The sequence below is a fragment of the Rhinatrema bivittatum genome, chromosome 5 (genome assembly GCF_901001135.1).
Source record: "Rhinatrema bivittatum chromosome 5, aRhiBiv1.1, whole genome shotgun sequence".
Taxonomy (NCBI): domain Eukaryota; kingdom Metazoa; phylum Chordata; class Amphibia; order Gymnophiona; family Rhinatrematidae; genus Rhinatrema; species Rhinatrema bivittatum.
The window spans coordinates 281,293,625-281,314,364 of record NC_042619.1 but is presented as its reverse complement, the minus strand read 5'-3'; the positions used below and the strand labels follow the sequence as shown (position 1 = coordinate 281,314,364).

At 42.6% G+C, this 20,740-nt stretch overlaps 1 protein-coding gene across 1 annotated transcript in view; it reads right to left on the bottom strand.

The window, feature by feature from the left end:
* Window positions 1-20,740, bottom strand: part of LOC115092770 (disintegrin and metalloproteinase domain-containing protein 9-like) — a 211,494-nt gene that overhangs the window by 84,371 nt on the left and 106,383 nt on the right. The window contains exon 4 of the mRNA XM_029604073.1: window positions 12,940-13,020. Coding sequence (XP_029459933.1) covers window positions 12,940-13,020 — 81 coding nt within the window. The remainder of the gene's footprint in view (window positions 1-12,939; window positions 13,021-20,740) is intronic.

Genomic DNA, 20,740 nt, shown 5'->3' with positions numbered 1-20,740 from the left:
GAGTAAATTAACCTCTAACTATAGGAACATTTTTTAGATCTGTTACATTAAAGAAAAGGAGCCATTTTCAAGGAAATAAACACAGCTTATACTAGTACATGGAAGTCTATACTTATCAGTTTCCATGACAGTCAAAGTCAGGGCCCATGTTGGTTGCTGTTTGAATCCAATTTCCTGTTACCTCTTGCTGTTGAAACAGAGAGCAATTTTGGAGTTGCATCAAAAGTATCAGTCTTATTGGTTAAGGGTAGTAACCACCACATCAGCAAGCTTCCCCCATGCTTATTTGTTTTCTCAGACTGTACAATTCAGTGTCCTTGTTGGTTGCTGTCTGAATTTAATTCCGTTTCCTCTTTTACCCTTACCATTGAAGCAGAGAGCAATGATGGAGAGGCATCAACTGTATGAAGGCTTATTGGTTAAGGGTAGTAACCGCCACACCAGCAAGTTACCCCATGTAATCTTTTCTTCATTCCCATCCTGTAGCCTTTAGGGATTCACAGTATTTATCCCATGCTCCTTTGAAATCTTTTACTGTTTTTGTCTTCACCACTTCTTCTCGAAGGGCATTCCAGGCATCCATCCATCCTCTCCATGAAGAAATATTTCCTGACATTGACTCTGAGTCATCCTCCCTGGAGTTTCATTTCATGGCCCCTAGTTCTCCCGATTTCTTTCCACCAGAAAAGGTTTGTTGTTGATTGAGCATCTTTAAAACCTTTCAGGTATCTGAAGATCTGTATCATATCTCCCCTGCACCTCCTTTCCTCCAGGGTATACATATTTTGGTCCATCAACAACTCCTCATAAGTCATTTGATGGAGACCCCACACCATTTTTGTCACCTTTCTCTGAACCGCCTCCATCCTCTCTCTGTCCATTTTAAGATACGGCCTCCAGAACTGAACAGAGTACTCCAGGTGAGGCCTCATCAAGGACCTGTACAAGGGGATTAACATCTCCTTTTTCTTATTGGCTTTCCTCTCTCTATGCAGCTCAGCATTATTCTGGCTTTAGCTATCACCATGTCACATTGCTTCACCATGTTCACATTGCTAAACACTATCACCTCAAGGTCTCTCTCCTGCTCCATGCACAACAGCCCTTTACCCCCCATCACATACAGCTTTTTTGGATTACCACACCCTGAGATGCATGACTCTGCACTTCTTGGCATTGAATAACAGCTGCCATGACTTCGACCTCTGTTCAAGCTTCCTTAAATCATGTCACTTCTCTCTACTCCTTCCAGCATGTCCACTCTGCTGCAGATCTTAGTTTCATCCACAAGTAGACAAACTTTACCTTCTATCCCTTCCGCAATGTCGCTCACATAGATATTGAACAGAACCAGCCCAACACCGATTCCTGTGGCACTTCACTTAATACAGTTCTCTCTTCAGAGTAGGTTCCATTTAACATCTCATGCTATCTTCTATCCATCAACCAGTTTGTAATCCATGCCACCACCTTGGCACTCACTCCCAAGCTTCTCATTTTATTCACCCAATCAAAAAAATCAATTAGATTAATCTGATAGGATTGAGCAACCCACCGGACTGTAGATACTTTACTATCCTTTCCTTCAGCAGAGTCTTCATTAATTTTCCTACCACTGAGGTGAGGCTAACCAGCCTGTAGTTTCCAGCCTCCTCTCTGCTCTCACTCTTGTGAAACAGGACCACCATCACTCTTCTCCAATCACTTGGAACCACACCAATTTCTAGGGATCAATTGAACAGGTCACGCAGCGGACTCAACAGTACATCTCTGAGCTCCCTCAGTATCCTGGGATGAACCTCATCAGGCCCCATGGCTTTGTCTACTTTTAGTTTTCCTAGATCTTTCTGTACATTCTCTTTTGTAAACAGAGTTTCGTCTACCTCACCCCCATCCACAGTCTTGTTAACTACTGACGGTCCTTTTCCAGGGACTTATTTAGTGAACACCAAACTGAAGTATTTGTTTAATATTTCTGCCATTTCTTCATCTCTCTCCATACATTGTTGATCCTTGTCACCTTTCAATTTCACTATACCTCTTTGGATCTTTCTCCTTTCTCCAGGGTGGCATTCTCTGAAATGCTTCCTGTTCCACGTGCAGGACCCCAGAGGCAGGCAGAGCTCCAGAGTTTCAATGCGTGGATGAGACGATGGTGCAGGGAAGAGGGATTCAGCTTTGTAAGGAACTGGGGAAACTTTTGGGGAAAGGGGAGACTTTTCCGAAAGGATGGGCTCCACCTTAACCAGAGTGGAACCAAGCTGCTGGCACTAACTTTCAAAAAGGAGATAGAGCAGCTTTTAAACTAGAACAAGGGGGAAAGCCAACAGTCACTCAGCAGTGCATGGTTCGGAGAAATGTATCCTTGAAGGATACTAATGAAACAGGAGAGTTAGGGCATCCCAACAGAGAGGTTCCAGTAAAAGCAAACATAGTCCATATGCCTATATGTAAAAAATCACCAAAACTAATGATTTCCGAATTATCCCAAACAACTGAAAAGCAGGTTGTTAAAACAAACAAAAAACACACTTTGAAATGTCTATATGCCAATGCCAGAAGTCTAAGAAGTAAGATGGGAGAGTTAGAGTGTATAGCAGCAAATGATGAGATTGACATAATTGGCCTCACAGAAACTTGGTGGAAGGAGGATAACCAATGGGACAGTGCTATATCAGGGTACAAATTATATCGCAATGATAGGGAGGATCAACTTGGCGGGGGTGTGGCACTTTATGTCCGGGAGGGTATAGAGTCCAACAGGCTAAAGATCATACAAGAGACTAAATGCTCAGTAGAATCTTTATGGGTAGAAATCCCATGTGTGTTGGGTAAGAGTATAGTGATAGGAGTATACTACTGTCCACCTGGACAAAATGGTCAGACAGATGATGAAATGCTAAGAGAAATCAGGGAAGCAAACCAATTTGGCAGTGCAATAATAATGGGTGATTTCAATTACCCCAATATTGACTGGGTAAATGTAACATCAGGACTTGCTAGAGATATAAAGTTCCTGGATGTAATAAATGATTGTTTCATGGAGCAATTGGTTCAGGAACCAACAAGAGAGGGAGCTATTTTAGATTTAATTCTCAGTGGAACACAGGATTTGGTGAGAGAGGTAACGGTGGTGGGGCCACTTGGCAACAGTGATCATAACATGATCAAATTTAAACTAATAACTGGAAGGGGGACAATAAGTAAATCTGCAGCTCTAACACTAAACTTTCAAAAGGGAAACTTTGATAAAATGAGGAAAATAGTCAGAAAAAAACTGAAAGGTGCAGCTGCAAAGGTTACAAGTGTTCAACAGGCTTGGACATTGTTTAAAAATACAATCCTGGAATTGGTAGAGAAGATCCAAAGAGGGCTGATAAGTGGAGACACTGTGAACTCCAGGAAAATTGAGACATTAGAAAACCAATCGAGATACAAAAACCTTAGGATACTAAACTTTCCTAGTGTTAAACTAATATCTACTTATGAGATGTATAAAAAATATCTATCTGAAGTTTTGAATTTAACATCTGGAGAAATACCAGCGCTGGAAAAGATTTTCTTTGTAAATCAAAGGAAAACAGAGAATAAAGAGCAAGATCAAGACCAAGGTAAAAAAAATGGTTTTCAACAACAAGAGATGGAAAATATTACAGCCTTCTTAGAACAAAGTATGACTGAGCAAACTGAACAAAGAGGGACGTTATGTGTTAAATTTATAAATGTATCAGACAGGGATAAAATATTAAGAATATCTCTAAAAAAACAGAGAAAAGAAATTCTTGGGCCAGAAAGTTTGGACATACCCGGACATAACTAAATCTACACAAATACGCAGAAAAAAGTTTCTTTCAATGAGCCAAGAGGGGAAAACCCTTGGGGCCCAGATTGTGATTTATTACCCCTGTAAATGTGTAGTTAAACTCCAGAACGAGAGGTTTGTGTTTTTTGATCCGCTTGAACTACGCAGATTTATTGATGCAAAATTACCTAAACCTTGCTGAGATCTGTTAAGGGAATATATAGTAAGCACAGCATGACTGCTTAATGTTGAATATAATGCTTTATTTTGCTCATGTATAAAAATTGGATCTCCCCTTTTTCTTTATAACGGGGGTTTACCTATTCTAGACTGTCTTCTCTTGGAAATTATTGTAAGGGAATTGTATTTTTTTTTTTTTTTGTTGCTTCAAATTAACCGAGAACAGGTCAAGATGTATGATTTACTTTTAAATATTATTTGTAACCGGTCTTTGACAAGCTGTAATTGCTGTCAGTATTTGTGAAATGCATAATAAAAAATAAATTAAAAAAAAAAAAAAAAAATACAATCCTAGAGGCACAGTCCATATGTATTACACGCATTAAGAAAGGTGGAAGGAAGGCAAAACGATTACCGTCATGGTTAAAAGGTGAGGTGAGGGGCAAGATGGCGGCGTAACCAGTCACGTATTCGCTGAGCTCCGTTGGTCTCTGTAAAAATTTCATTATCATGCCGGTGAAAAGGAAAGGCAAACTTCGAATCTTTCCTTCAGATTCGGAAGTTATGACCACTCAACGATTAATAACATCATACGTACCTGGAAGGACTGTCGATACGGGAGATGAAGGCTCCGCTGTGGTGTTTAGTGAGGAGGCACTGACACTACCTGGAGAAGTTTCCCTCTCTCCCCCGGATCCGCGGAAGCCCGAACTAACTCCACTCCCCGAGAGCCCTCTGGCAGACGGATCGCAGGGCCATGACGTGGCAGACGCGACTCGTTCAGGAGGAGGTCAGAGGGCAGCAGAAGTCAGCGCTTCGATGCAAGTTTCGCAGGGCTCAGGGACAGCACGAGCTGGTGAGCTGATGGCGGTGGCCCCGGCGTCCACTCCGGTAACGGAGAGGGTAATGGAGGAAACCGGAGGAGCGCTGAATATTTCTGGAGGGGAAATCTTGCTGGCGGGGATATCTCCAGTGCGAGGAACGGGTGAGTCAAATCTGAGACCCCGTTTTCTGATGCCTGGGCGGCCGGATAAAATAACTTTGGAGGCGATATGGGACATTATGGCAGCTTTGGTAAAATCGATTGGGGACTTTCAAGATAATTTAGAAGGAATGGAGCAAAAATTGGTGGTCTGTGATACACAGATAAAAGATATGAAGCCGAGATTGGATAAAGTTGAAACTGAAGTGGGAAAAATCCAAGACATAAATGTAAAAATCATAAAGGATATAAATTTAATTGCTAGGAGAGTAGAGCATATGGAGAATTATTCAAGACATTTGAATTTAAGGTTTCTAAACTTTCCAAAAATGGTAGGGGAACTACCTTATATTACGTTAAAGAGTTACTTTAAAGAAGCCTTAAAATTTAAAGAGGAAGAAATGCCGTCTGTTAACAAAACTTATTTTTTGCCTATATCTATGAAAAATAAGGAAAAACAACAAATAGATACGGAAAAAGGCAATTTGACAAAGTTCTTGGAAGACTCTGCTTCAGAGTATTATGAATGCGCTACTTTGATAGCATCATTCATAATAGAGAAGGATATCACAGAAATCATGAAGAGATATTTTAAAAATATTGATCTCCAATTTAGGGGAACTAAGATACGTATATTTCCTGATTTTGCGCCGCTCATTCAAGATAAGAGACGGGCCTTTCTTACCATGAGATCTCAAGTAATCGCTCTCGGCTTCTCATATGTTTTAAAATATCCATGCAAATGTGTCATTAGATCATCAAAAGATTGTTACATTTTTATTTATCCTGAACAATTGAAATCTTTCTTGAATGCAAGAAGGGTGATAGATACCCCCGTTTCAAAGCCCTAAATTGGATCCTACATAATTGTGATGGTCATTTATTTACGTTAAGCCTTTGTGGTAAAGTTTATATATAGTTTCCTTCTTATATTCTGTCCCCCTGGACCCAGATTTCTAAATAAAGGGAATGCTGATAGTACGTAAGATAAGAAAAGAATAAGTGGTATCTGGAAATATTTTTTTTTGCATATAGATGTATAAAATTTCCTTGTTTTCTTTCATATTTCAGATTGAGATGTACAAATGCATTTTTTTTTCTCTGTAGTGAGTTTGTTTGACTTTCTCTGTAATTAAAAATGATTAAAAATAAAAAAAAAAAAAAAAAAAAAGCTGAGGTGAAAGAGGCTATTTTAGCCAAAAAATCATCCTTCAAAAATTGGAAGAAGGATCCATCTGAAGAAAATAGGATAAAACATAAGCATTGTCAAGTTAAGTGTAAAACATTGATAAAACAAGCGAAGAGAGAATTTGAAATGAAGTTGGCCATAGAGGCAAAAACCCATAATAAAAACTTTTTAAAATATATCCAAAGCAAGAAACCTGTGAGGGAGTCGGTTGGACCATTAGATGACCGAGGGGTTAAAGGGGCTCTTAGGGAAGATACGGCCATTGCAGAAAGACTAAATGAATTCTTTGCTTCCGTGTTTACTATTGAGGATGTTGGGGAGATACCAGTTCCGGAGTTGGTTTTCAGGGGTGATGAGTCAGATGAACTGAACGAAATCACTGTCAACCTGGAAGATGTAGTAGGCCAGATTGACAAACTAAAGAGTAGCAAGTCACCTGGACCGGATGGTATGCATCCTAGGGTACTAAAGGAACTAAAAAATGAAATTTCTGACCTATTAGTTAAAATTTGTAACCTATCATTAAAATCATCCATTGTACCTGAAGACTGGAGGGTGGCCAATGTAACCCCAATATTTAAAAAAGGCTCCAGGTGTGATCCGGGTAACTATAGACCAGTGAGCCTAACTTCAGTGCCAGGAAAAATAGTAGAAACTATCCTCAAGATCAAAATTGTAGAGCATATAGAAAGACATGATTTAATGGAACACAGTCAACACGGATTTACCCAAGGGAAGTCTTGCCTAACAAACCTGCTTCATTTTTTTGAAGGGGTTAAAAACATGTGGATAAAGGTGAACCGGTAGATGTAGTGTATTTGGATTTTCAGAAGGCGTTTGACAAAGTCCCTCATGAGAGGCTTCTACGAAAACTAAAAAGTCATGGGATAGGAGGCGATGTCCTTTCGTGGATTACAAATTGGTTAAAAGACAGGAAACAGAGAGTAGGACTACTAAACGGTCAATTTTCTCAGTGGAAAATGGTAAACAGTGGAGTGCCTCAGGGATCTGTACATGGACCGGTGCTTTTCAATATATATATCAATGATCTGGAAAGGAATACGACGAGTGACGTTATCAAATTTGCGGATGATACAAAATTATTCAGAGTAGGTAAATCACAAGCAGACTCTGATACATTACAGGAGGACCTTGCAAGACTGGAAGATATGGCATCCAAATGGCAGATGAAATTTAATGTGGACAAGTGCAAGGTATTGCATATAGGGAAAAATAACCCTTGCTGTAGTTACACGATGTTAGGTTCCATATTAGGAGCTACCACCCAAGAAAGAGATCTAGGCGTCATAGTAGATAATACATTGAAATCGTCGGCTCAGTGTGCTGCAGCAGTCAAAAAGGCAAATAGAATGTTAGGAATTATTAGGAAGGGAATGGTTAATAAAACGGAAAATGTCATAATGCCTCTATATCGCTCCATTGTGAGACCACACCTTGAACACTGTGTACAATTCTGGTCGCCGTATCTCAAAAAAGATATAGTTGCAATGGAGAAGGTACAGAGAAGGGCAACCAAAATGATAAAGGGGATGAAACAGCTCCCCTATGAGGAAAGGCTGAAGAGGTTAGGGCTTTTCAGCTTGGAGAAGAGACGGCTGAGGGGGGATATAATAGAGGTATTTAAGATCATGAGAGATCTTGAATGAGTAGATGTGACTCGGTTATTTACACTTTCGAATAATAGAAGGACTAGGGGACATTCCATGAAGTTAGCAAGTAGCACATTTAAGACTAATCGGAGAAAATTCTTTTTCACTCAATGCACAATAAAGCTCTGGAATTTGTTGCCAGAGGATGTGGTTAGTGCAGTTAATGTAGCTGGGTTCAAAAAAGGTTTGGATAAGTTCTTGGAAGAAAAGTCCATTAATTACTATTAATCAAGTTTACTTAGGGGTAGATTTTAAAAAATAGCGCGATCGCGTACTTTTGTTCGCGCACCAGGCGCAAACATAAGAACATAAGAAAATGCCTTACTGGGTCAGACCAAGGGTCCATCAAGCCCAGCATCCTGTTTCCAACAGTGGCCAATCCAGGCCATAAGAACCTGGCAAGTAACCATTGCTAATGGCAGTGGCTATTCTCTAAGTGACCTTAATAGCAGGTAATGGACTTCTCCTCCAAGAACTTATCCAATCCTTTTTTAAACACAGCTATACTAACTGCACAAACCACATTCTCTGGCAACAAATTCCAGAGTTTAATTGTGCGTTGAGTAAAAAAGAACTTTCTCCGATTAGTTTTAAATGTGCCACATGCTAACTTCATGGAGTGCCCCCTAGTCTTTCTACTATCCGAAAGAGTAAATAACCGATTCACATCTACCCGTTCTAGACCTCTCATGATCTTAAACACCTCTATCATATCCCCCCTCAGTCGTCTCTTCTCCAAGCTGAAAAGTCCTAACCTCTTTAGTCTTTCCTCATAGGGGAGTTGTTCCATTCCCCTTATCATTTTGGTAACCCTTCTCTGTACCTTCTCCATCGCAATTATATCTTTTTTGAGATGCGGCGACCAGAATTGTACACAATATTCAAGGTGCGGTCTCACCATGGAGCAATACAGAGGCATTATGACATTTTCCGTTTTATTCACCATTCCCTTTCTAATAATTCCCAACATTCTGTTTGCTTTTTTGACTGCCGCAGCACACTGTACCGACGATTTCAATGTGTTATCCACTATGACGCCTAGATCTCTTTCTTGGGTTGTAGCACCTAATATGGAACCCAACATTGTGTAATTATAGCATGGGTTATTTTTCCCTATATGCATCACCTTGCACTTATCCACATTAAATTTCATCTGCCATTTGGATGCCCAATTTTCCAGTCTCACAAGGTCTTCCTGCAATTTATCACAATCTGCTTGTGATTTAACTACTCTGAACAATTTTGTGTCATCTGCAAATTTGAGTATCTCACTCGTCGTATTTCTTTCCAGATCATTTATAAATATATTGAAAAGTAAGGGTCCCAATACAGATCCCTGAGGCACTCCACTGTCCACTCCCTTCCACTGAGAAAATTGCCCATTTAATCCTACTCTCTGTTTCCTGTCTTTTAGCCAGTTTGCAATCCACGAAAGGACATCGCCACCTATCCCATGACTTTTTACTTTTCCTAGAAGCCTCTCATGAGGAACTTTGTCAAACGCCTTCTGAAAATCCAAGTATACTATATCTACCGGTTCACCTTTATCCACATGTTTATTAACTCCTTCAAAAAAGTGAAGCAGATTTGTGAGGCAAGACTTGCCCTGGGTAAAGCCATGCTGACTTTATTCCATTAAACCATGTCTTTCTATATGTTCTGTGATTTTGATGTTTAGAACACTTTCCACTATTTTTCCTGGCTAACTGGTCTGTAGTTTCCCAGATCACCCCGGAGCCCTTTTTAAATATTGGGGTTACATTTGCTATCCTCCAGTCTTCAGGTACAATGGATGATTTTAATGATAAGTTACAAATTTTTACTAATAGGTCTGAAATTTCATTTTTTAGTTCCTTCAGAACTCTGGGGTGTATACCATCCGGTCCAGGTGATTTACTACTCTTCAGTTTGTCAATCAGGCCTACCACATCTTGTAGGTTCACCGTGATTTGATTCAGTCCATCTGAATCATTATCCATGAAAACCTTCTCCATTACGGGTACCTCCCCACATCCTCTTCAGTAAACACCGAAGCAAAGAAATCATTTAATCTTTCCGCGATGGCCTTATCTTCTCTGAGTGCCCCTTTAACCCCTCGATCATCTAACGGTCCAACTGACTCCCTCACAAGCTTTCTGCTTCGGATATATTTAAAAAAGTTTTTACTGTGAGTTTTTGCCTCTACAGCCAACTTCTTTTCAAATTCTCTCTTAGCCTGTCTTATTAATGTCTTACATTTAAGTTGCCACGTTTATGCTTTATCCTATTTTCTTCTGTTGGATCCTTCTTCCAATTTTTGAATGAAGATCTTTTGGCTAAAATAGCTTCTTTCACCTCCCCTTTTAACCATGCCGGTAATTGTTTTGCCTTCTTTCCACCTTTCTTAATGTGTGGAATACATCTGGACTGTGCTTCTAGAATGGTATTTTTTAACAATGACCACGCCTCTTGGACATTTTTTACTTTTGTAGCTGCTCCTTTCATTTTTTTTCTAACAATTTTTCTCATTTTATGAAAGTTTCCCTTTTGAAAGTTTAGCACGAGAGCCTTGGATTTGCACACTGTTCCTTTTCCAGTCATTAAATCAAATTTGATCATATTATGATCACTATTGCAAAGCGGCCCCACCACCATTACGTCTCTCCAAATGTATGCTGGATTTTATAAGATACGCACGGCTACGCGCGTATCTTATAAAATCCTGGATCGGCGCGCGCAAGGCTGCAGATTTTGGGCAGCCTGTGCGCGCCGAGCTGCGCAGCCTGCCTCTGTTCCCTCCGAGGCCGATCCGAAATCGGAGCGGCCTCGGAGGGAACTTTCTTTCGCCCTCCCCTCACCTTCCCCTCCCTTCCCCTACCTAACCCCCACCCCCACCCTATCTAAACCCCCCCTACCTATATCCATGGATTTACGCCTACCGGAGGCAGACGTAAATCCGCACGCGCCAGCGGGCTGCTGACGCGCCAAGACCCAACCCGGGGGCTGTTCCGGAGGGCACAGCCACCGCCCCCGGAACGCCCCTGGGCCCGCCCCCCAAACGCCACGTCATTTGGCGACGCCCCGACACGCCCCTTTTAAAAAGCCCCGGGACTTACGCGCCGGCGCACGAGGGCCCTGCTCGCGTAAATCCGGCCGGATTTACACGGGCAGGGCATTTAAAATCTGCCCGTTAGGGAATAGCCACTGCTATTAATTGCATCAGTTGCATGGGATCTTCTGGGTGTTTGGGTAATTGCCAGGTTCATGTGGCCTGGTTTGGCCTCTGTTGGAAACAGGATGCTGGGCTTGATGGACCCTTGGTCTGACCCAGCATGGCAATTTCTTATGTTCTTATGTTCTGATGTATCTGAAAAATGTTTTTTCACCTCACTTTACCTCTTCAGCAATCCTTTCTTCCACATGACTTTTCTCTTTCTTGATTACTTTCATTTTATCCCTCAGTTTCACCAGATATTCTTTTCTGTGTTTCTCTTTTTGGGATCCTTTATATTTCTTGAACACTTCTTTTTTTGCTTTTATTATGTCTGCCACCTCCTTTGAGGACCAGATCAATTTCTTTTTTCTCTTACTTTTATTTACTTTTCTAACATATAGATTTGTTGCTTTTGTAATTATTCCTTTTAGTTTGGCCCACTGTTGTTCGACCTCTCCCAGTTTCTCCCAGTTTTCTAGTTCTATGCCCAGGTACGTCCCTATTTCGACAAAATCCATATTTTTGAAATGCAAAACTTGGGTCTTCATGTGACTTCTCTGTGTCCTATTTATGATGTCAAACCGTACCATTTGATGATCACTGGTACTGAGGTGGGCTCCCACCCTGATATTAGAAACATTTTCCCTTGTGGGTTCTATTACCATTTGTTTGAAGAGAGCCCCTTGCAGGGCATCCACTATCTCTCTACTTCTGGTAGATTCCGCAGAAGGGAGTTTCCAGTCTATGTCTGGAAGAGTAAAGTCTGCAACAATCAAGACTTCTCCCTTCTTTTCTAACTTTTGGATGTCTTTGACCAGATCTCTGTCTAGTTCTTCCATTTAAATTGGAGGTCTGTAAACCACACCAGTAAAAATGGATACACTATCACCTTTTTTTCGGATGGCCCATATTCCTACCCACATTCCTTGCATTTCAGTAGCTTGGATATAGTTTTGACATAAAGAGTTACACCTCCCACTTTTCTGTCCTTTCTGTTCTTCCTTAACAAGTTATAGCCCGGTATAGTCATATCCCAGTCATGAGACTCCGTGAACCATGTCTCCGTAACAGCAACAATGTCCAAGTCCGCCTCGACCATTAGGGCCTGCAGGTCTGGGATTTTATTGCCCAAAGTACAAGCATTTGTAGTCATAGCTTTCCAATTTTTCTCCCTTAATTTGTTGCACTTCCTAGGTACCTTTTCTGTTTTTTTGAGCCAATTGTTTTTATTTTCTTTTCTCACATCCTGTATTGCTTGGGGGTGACGTCAATTTCATTGTCCATCTCCTGCCACCCTCATTCTTTACTTTAAATGTCTGATAATTTATGATCTGAATTTTTCACTTAGCATCCTTTATGTGTTATGTGGCTAACTGCAATATTCAGTGTTAGCTGTTTAACTTATGCGGCTAACTCTGGTTGGGCCATAGGGCTATTCTAAATTTAGCTGGTTATGCATAGCCGGTTAGCAAGAAAGCTGGGCATATTTGGTGGTGCGATCGTGATGCTGAATATACTCTACTAGTTAGCCTCATATGTTTATCCAGTTAACTAGCTGAGCTGCATAGCAGCTGAAAATGGACCCCATGGAGGATAATTTTTAGACCCCATCTGGAAGTTTCAGGCCTGTAAGTTGATTTTGAAAGGGAAACTCCCTGCAGAATTTCCGTTTAAAAATAAGCAGACCAACCTGTGCAGTAGGGATCTCTAACATTTGTACTTTGCAAATGTAATTTATTAGCCTTTGGAAATCACTACAATATATGCTATTGAATTGTCATTAGGTTTTACCTGAGTTAAGTGCACAGAATCCCTTTCAAAATCCATAATTAGAAGTTATAATTGAGAAGAAATGTTTTTGACAGAATTAACACACTGAACAAAATATGATGGAGATTTCCTGAAACTTCAGGTTTCACTTACCCCTTTTCCATTGCACTTTGACATCACATTACAATCATAGTTTAGGATTGCTTCGGAGACACATTTTCTTTTCACACAAATCTTTAAAATGTACATGTACAAAACAAACACATAAATAAGTAAATAGAAACAACAGGCAACCAGATGACAGAGTAAATGTTATCAACTGAGCCATCTAGTTTTATTATACATTTTCTTAGAATTTACAACTTAAACATTTTGATCCTACAAACATGATTTATGTCACTCAGTGTTTTGAAATCTTGTCAAAATATTAATACACAGAAATAATTCTTATATGAAAGACATGCTTTTAACTCAAGTAACAATGTTACACAGTAGTGTACTAAATAGGACACTGATGTATTCCAAGATCAGTGTTGCCTACCCTGCAATATTACTTTGAGCCAGTTGACAGTGTAATGCAAACAGGTCTGGTTTTCAGGATAACCACAATAAATATGATGATATATATTTGTATACAGTGGAGGCAGTGCATGCAAATAGATCTCATACATATTTATTGTAGATATCCAGATGTGATTGTGGCACTCCAAGCCTGGTGTTATCTATTCCTGTGCTATTCTACAGGGGTGTGCAGTTTAATTTTTTTTTGTTTGCTCCATTTCCTTGGTAGGTGTTTTTATTTCATTTTGCTTCATTTCATGCCATTTTCTTTCATTTTGCTTTTAGTGCATTTAGTAAAATCTTTTAACATGTGCTATTTTTCAATAGCATACACTAAAATGGTTTTGTGTGCACTGTTGGCAGACAAGTTTGCATTAAAAGTAAAACCCATGCCAAACTTTTTAAAAAGCTCCCTGGCTCCTCCCTCATCCTCTTAACCCATCTTTGGGACTTCACAGAGCAGGAGTGATCCAGAGTCACTCCTGCTCAACCAATGTCATTCTGAAATAACACCAGCCTCAGGCCAGTTGACACCATTTCAGAATTTCCAGTGGTAGAAGGGAGAACAGGGCAGACAGCTAAGTAGGAGTGAAAGATGGAGTGGGAAAGCAGAATTGCAGTAATGCAGGCATAAGATGGGAGTAGGAGATAGAAAAGTGAGGTAAAAAATGCATGAGATGCAAGATAATAAGAAATGTGAAGTGCTTTTAATGGAAGAAAGGCATTGAGGAGAAACGTAGGTAGAACTGATGGGTAAGAAAAACAATGTCAGCTGGAAGGAGAGAGAGAAAGCTGAAAAAAGAGTCAGAGAAGGAAGCGTAAAATGGAAAGAAAACAGGGAAAGAAGTCAGAAAAAGCAAAAAAATAAGAGCTGAGAGGATAACATTGTGTGAGGGAAAATGTAAACAATTTTTTTTTAAATTCAATTTAAATATCTTATATGTGTAAATCCCAACTGGGATCATTATGTGTGAATTTTGCCTAGTGGTTAGAATCAGGCAGTGTGGAATAATGGACCATTTGGTCACAGCAACCCACTGGAGGCGGCTGTAATGGTTGATTTCTGCCTGCCTATCAAACAGGTGATCCCTAAATTTTATAAATGTGTGGATTTTTGTTTTGAGAGTTGAAAGAAAAGGAACAGATATTTATGGCCCTCCTATTCTTATTCAGTATTGTCTTGATACCTTGTTGAGTAGTTTAGGAAACAATAAAGTAATTTTCAAAGGAAAATGTAAGTACATTTTGAAAATGGCTACAATATATGCCATTGGATTGTCAATAGGTTTTAACCGCATTAAGGGGTAGATTTTAAAAGGTGAGCACGGGAGTATATTTGTTCACACAACCCGGCGCGAACAAATTTACTCCCGATTTTATAAGATGGTCGGCGCGTTCAAGGCTGCGCAAAATCAACAGCCTGCGCGCGCCGAGCCGCGCAGCCATTCTCCGTTCCCTCCAAGCCGCTCTGAAATTGGAGCAACCTCAGAGGGAACTTTCCTTCCGGCCCCCCCCACCTTCCCCTCCCTTCCCCTATCTAACCCACCCCCAGCCCTAACTAATTCCCCCCCACCTTTATTTTACAGCCCCCCCGGTGCGCCATGTTCTGGTGCGGAGGCTGGTCCGGAGGCCGCGGCCACGCCCCCAGAATGCCCCTGGGCTGGAACCATGCCCACGGCCCCGCCCGTGGAATGCCCCCAATGATGCGCCGGCCGCGACATGCCCCCGACACACCCCGCCCAGTAAAGCCCCGGGACTTACGCGGGTGGAAGGGGCAGCTTTTCGGGGGTTATGCACGTATCTTATGTGTGTAACCCTTTGAAAATCTGCCCCTAAGTGCACATAATGCAAGTAAATGAAAATTGCTATGATATATGCTATTGAAATGTCAATAGATTTTCTTACAGGACAAGCAGGATGGTAGTCCTCACATATGGGTGACATCACAGGATGGAGCCCTGTATGGAAAACTTTTCTGTCAAAGTTTCTATAAAGCTTTGACTGACACTGGCACACTGAGCATGCTCAGCCTGCAATTATCCCTGTGAGCCACAGGTGTCTCCCTCAGTCTTCTTTTTTCCGCTCTGTAGTAAGCAAAGCGGTTAGGAGCTCTGTGAGAAACTCTAACACTTTTCCCTAACGGAAACACTTAAACTTTTACTTCACAAACACTTTTCCCTGCACGGGTCTTCCTTCTCGTACGTTTATTTGACGCTCAGTGAGTACTATGCCCTGTTTTTTCGGTCGGTTCCTGTCACCTCCCTGGCCTGCCAACAGACTGTGGCCTTCCCTCTCCCTATGTTTTCAGTTAGCCACACATAGCCTGCGAGTGTCCTTCTATGACACTCTGCCTGGTTATTAGCGCTAGTGGGATAGGGACTTCCATGGTTTTCGTTGCTGCCAGGGCTCCTGTCGATTTCAGGTCCTTCAATTTCCTCAGTACCCTCACGCATTTGATGCCCTCATCGCTACCATCGGTACCCCCTTCAGACCGTCCTGGATTCTTAGATGCCATCAGTACCCCTCCCCCCATGGTACACTGATGCCATTGGTCTCTGCATCATTTCTATCAGTGCCATCCATGTTTTTCATCCATGGCACTGATTTTTCCTTGGGTTTCATCATTTCCATCATCACCCGGATGGACGCCATCAACCCACACTTTTGTGTCGTCAGTGCCATCCATGCCTGGGTTGATGCCATCGTTGCCTAGGGCACTTCCATCGATGCCAGGGTCATTTCCATCGATACAATTGTTTATTTTATCAAAGTCATTAATGCCCAGGACATTTCCATCGATGCCATTGTCCATGGCATCGATACCAGGTCGATTCCATCGATGGGCATCAATGCCAGGGTCGATTCCATTGATGACATCGATGCCCAGGTCGATTCCATCGATGCCCAGGTCGATTCCATCGATGGGCATCAATGCCAGGGTCGATTCCATTGATGATATCGATGCCCAGGTCAATTCCATCGATGCCCAGGTCGATTCCATCAATGCAATCGATGCCAATGTCAATTCCACTGATGCCAATGTCAATGCCATCAATGCCAATGTTGATTCCACCGGTGGCATCGATGCTGATGTCAATTCCATTGATGGTATCCATGACAACATCGATTCAATCGGTGCCCATGTCAGTGACATCAATGCCCATGTCGGTGGTATTGATGCCAACAACGCCATTGGTGCCCGAGTCGATCCAATCAATACCGATGTCCATGGCCATGCCATCAATGCCTGTGGCCATGCCACTGATGTCGTCGGCGCCCGCCTCCAAACATTGATGTCCTCGACGCCCACGTTGCTTCCATCGGTGTCTTCGACGTTCTTATCGATGTGGTCATCAACTCCGGCGATGCCGGTATCATTTTTACAATACCAACGATGTTTTTTTCGATTATTCGATGCCACATCGTTTTCATAGATACCTACGCCGATGCCGTCAGTGCTTCCGTCATGGTCATCGGTGCTGCCCGGATCATCAATGTTTTTTCATATATATATTTTTGACGATACCCTCGAGGCCGCTTCGGCCACCATCGACACCGTCAATATCGACATAGCCACGTATTGCCCTCACCTAAACACAGTGCTACATGATTTGGGTTCTTATTAAAGCCCCAAATTAGCCTACAACACTACATAGTGCCAGGAGCAGTGCAGGCATGCTGACAGTCCATCATCAGTCGCCATCCAAGACAGCAAGGGCATCCATCTCGGCGCTGGGGAAAGACCGGGCCTAGTACTGTGGCATGCATCGTCACTGACACAGTGACCATCCGCCACCAATGCCATCCAGCACATTGGTGCTATCCTTCTCGATGCTGGAAAATGCTCAGGCCGAGCAACATCACCACTGCCATTGACTCTGTTCCGCACAGTATTGGCAGTCCTTGGTGCTCCAGAAACACCAGAATGAGTTCCTAAGTATTCTGCACTGGCGTCACGAGACATTGAGCTGCTGCGACGAGGGCCGGGTTCACGAGCTGTTAATTGGCTCCCCTATTCCCGAGGCATGCCCCACCGACATTGGTGCGGGATTGTGGCCCTCCACTAATTATGGTGGTAGTGCCAGCCACGCTCAGCCTGTCTCCTCTATACCTGCGCCATGATACCAGGCATCAGAGTTGAGATGGGTGTCTACTCCCTCGATGACTCCTGAAATCCACGGAACCAGCAGTCTTCACTGGCTCGTCCTTCAGCAGTCCACGTCAGATGGTAAGTACCCGCTTCTGCAGCATTCCCATTGAGATGTATTCTCTAATTCAGGCCACATGGTTTGAAAAGTTCTAGGTCATGTACCTTCCAAGAACCGTATTAGTGTCACATATCACTATGCCAGCTATGTCAGCCACAATACCAAGAGAACCTCTCTATCATTTCTTTGGGATTGCATCAGGACATCCTCCCATTTTCAGCAACGGGGCTCTGTACTGATTAATACTCTGGCTTCTGGTTCCTAATTCAGAACCAAAGTTCCAGATGCATTCGCTAATCTGCTAAACATGAGATCCAGCAAGTACTACCTCAAGTGCAAGTACACCTCGAAGCCTGACGAATGGTCTCGATGTCTCCTTGTACAGCACACAGAAATGCGGGTAAGACTTTACCACTCACGCTCCCGTGGGAGCTTACATGATATCCAGATTACACCAGCCTCTCCAGTTGGACACCTCCTGGTCTCCCAAATGGCCGGATATCAGAGTAGCCACCCCACTTTGTACCAAGGTTCCCAGTACACTCTCCCAGATGCTACAAAGCGCAGGGGGGGGGGGGGTTGGGGAGTTATAATTACACTATTCTTTCTTTCAACAGAAAGTAGTTACTCCCCGCCCATCCTGGACCTCAGAAATACCAACTTTCTTCAGAAGGCACAGGTAAAATGGTATCTCTCGTCACCATGCTTTCATATCGCAGTAAGTACATTACCTCTAATCTTTCTGTGTGCTTCATGGTGAGTCAACAATATTACAATCCCAAGCTCTGCCGGTTGCACCAGCTTCGGCAACTGGGGTATTTCATTGAATCACTATCGGCGACTGCTGTTTCTCTATGGAGTGCAACATCATTCACGCTTTTTCTTACATGGACGGCTGCATAACCACAGTCAGTCTACGCAAGGAGCTCTAACTTCTTCATGACTCACTATACATTTACCACCTGTGATTACTGTCACTGCCATAAATCCCTTATACAACACAACACTTCTGGACACCACAGTCATAATGACCTTCCTGTCCAGCATACACACAGACATTCTAATAAATTCTTACATGTCCCTGTGCGCATTTTCCATAACCTCAGCCCCTCAATTCTTCATTGTCGGGCCATGGGGTTTTTTCACTATGCACTTTCCTCATAGATCCAAAACTGCTATGGGTTAGATTCAGTGAATTTCCATTATCAGTGGGTCTAAGCTGTTCAACCGCTTTCGTCCCTCATCCATATTGCAGATCTAGAACCAAAGCCTAGTCTGATTCTGCTCATGCTCGCATTTACTCAGGGTTGTAAAGTTTGACCTAAAAGTTTTTCAACCCAGTATGTGTCATACTAGGTTGAAAAACGCACCCATCCTTTATGACATTCTCACTGACAACAACCTTGACCTATGTGCCATCACAGAAACTTGGCTAAAGGACTCAGACCATGTCTTCCTTAACCAACTCCCCCAAAAAACCTACGACATCTTCTCCATTCCGAGACTCAAAAAAAGAAATGGAGGTTTACTTCTGGCTGCCAAAAAACACCTCAACCTGAAACTCCAACCGTCCCAACCCCCTCCTAAACTAGAGATAGGACTTTTCAAATCCACTGCACTACAGGTATGCCTCATCTATGCCCCCCTTGGTATACTTGACCATGATCCATCCCCCCTCATAGAATTCTTTGTTGACAATCTTAAGTCCGACCGTCCAGCCATTATACTTGGAGACTTCAGTCTTCACGTAGACATCAGCCCGTCAACCCCCGCATGCAAAACCCTTCTGAGTATGCTCAAAGCCCTAGGCTTCGAACAGCTTATCACAACTCCAACATACAGAGCTGGTCACACCCTTGACCTTCTCTTTGTTAACTCATACATCTCAGCACCCAACACCCCTACTGCTTCCCCCATCCCTTGGTCAGACCACTTCATTATCAATGCCCTCCTCTCCACTACCACCACCCCCAACACTTCACAAGCACAGAACAAATCCTTTTCCTTTCGCAAACCTTGCCTGCAGAGGAACTCGCCCTTGCGCTTGAAAATGCAACCAAGAACCTAGACTTCTCCGATCCAGATGCTGCCTTACAATCATGGAATACCATCACCACCACCATAGCGGATGAACTATGCCCAATGGTACATAAAGTAATCCCTCTCTCCTCCAGAAAGAAAAAACCCTGGAACACCAATCAGTGAAAAAAAGCAAAGCAAGACCTCAGATCCAAGGAACAGATCTGGCGCACACAACCATCTCCAGCACACACAGCTATCTACAAACAGTCCCTACACAGCTACCGCAAAGCCACCCTCCAAGCCAAACGAGACTTCTATTCCGCCAAAATTCATAGCTACAAATTCAACTCTAAAGCCCTTTTCTCCTACGTTGCAGACCTCACAAAGTCCCACACCCTCACCTCCCACGGAGGAAACTCCAACTCTAAATGTGAAGAAATCGCAAGGTACTTCCAGAGTAAAATTACTAATATTCTTCAATGTCTCCCCTCCAAGCCATCCCCCACCCCTCTCCCCAAGAATACCAATCACCGCCTCAGGTCTTTCGACCACACATCTTCCCTAGAGATAGAAACTATCCTAAAAAGAATGAAACCAGCCTCTCACCTAGCAGATACAATCCCCTCAAAAACCCTCCTCACCATACCCAACACTATTGCGAAACCCTTGGCAAACATAATTAACTGCTCACTCACCTTCGGTAAAGTGCCAGACACACTTAAACTCGCTGTAGTCAAACCCCTTCTTAAAAAACCCACTCTCGATCCCGCTATCCCAGCTAACTACAGGCCCATATCCAACTTGCCATTCATCTCCAAGATTCTCGAGAAGGTAGTCAACCGCCAACTCACTGACTTCCTCAAGGACCACAATATCCTCTACTCCTCGCAATTTGGTTTCCGGAAAGGTCGCAATACCGAAAATCTCCTTTTAGCAATATCTGACACCATCCTCAGAGGAAAATCATACCTCCTGGCCATGCTTGACATATCTGCAGCCTTTGACACTGTTAACCACCAAATCTTTCTTTCCAGGTTGGCAGAAATAGGCATCTCTGACACTGCTCTATCTTGGTTCTCCTCTTATCTTACCCACAGAGAATATTTTGTACAAGTTGATAAGTGCACTTCCTCATACATCCCCCTGACACAAGGCGTTCCCCA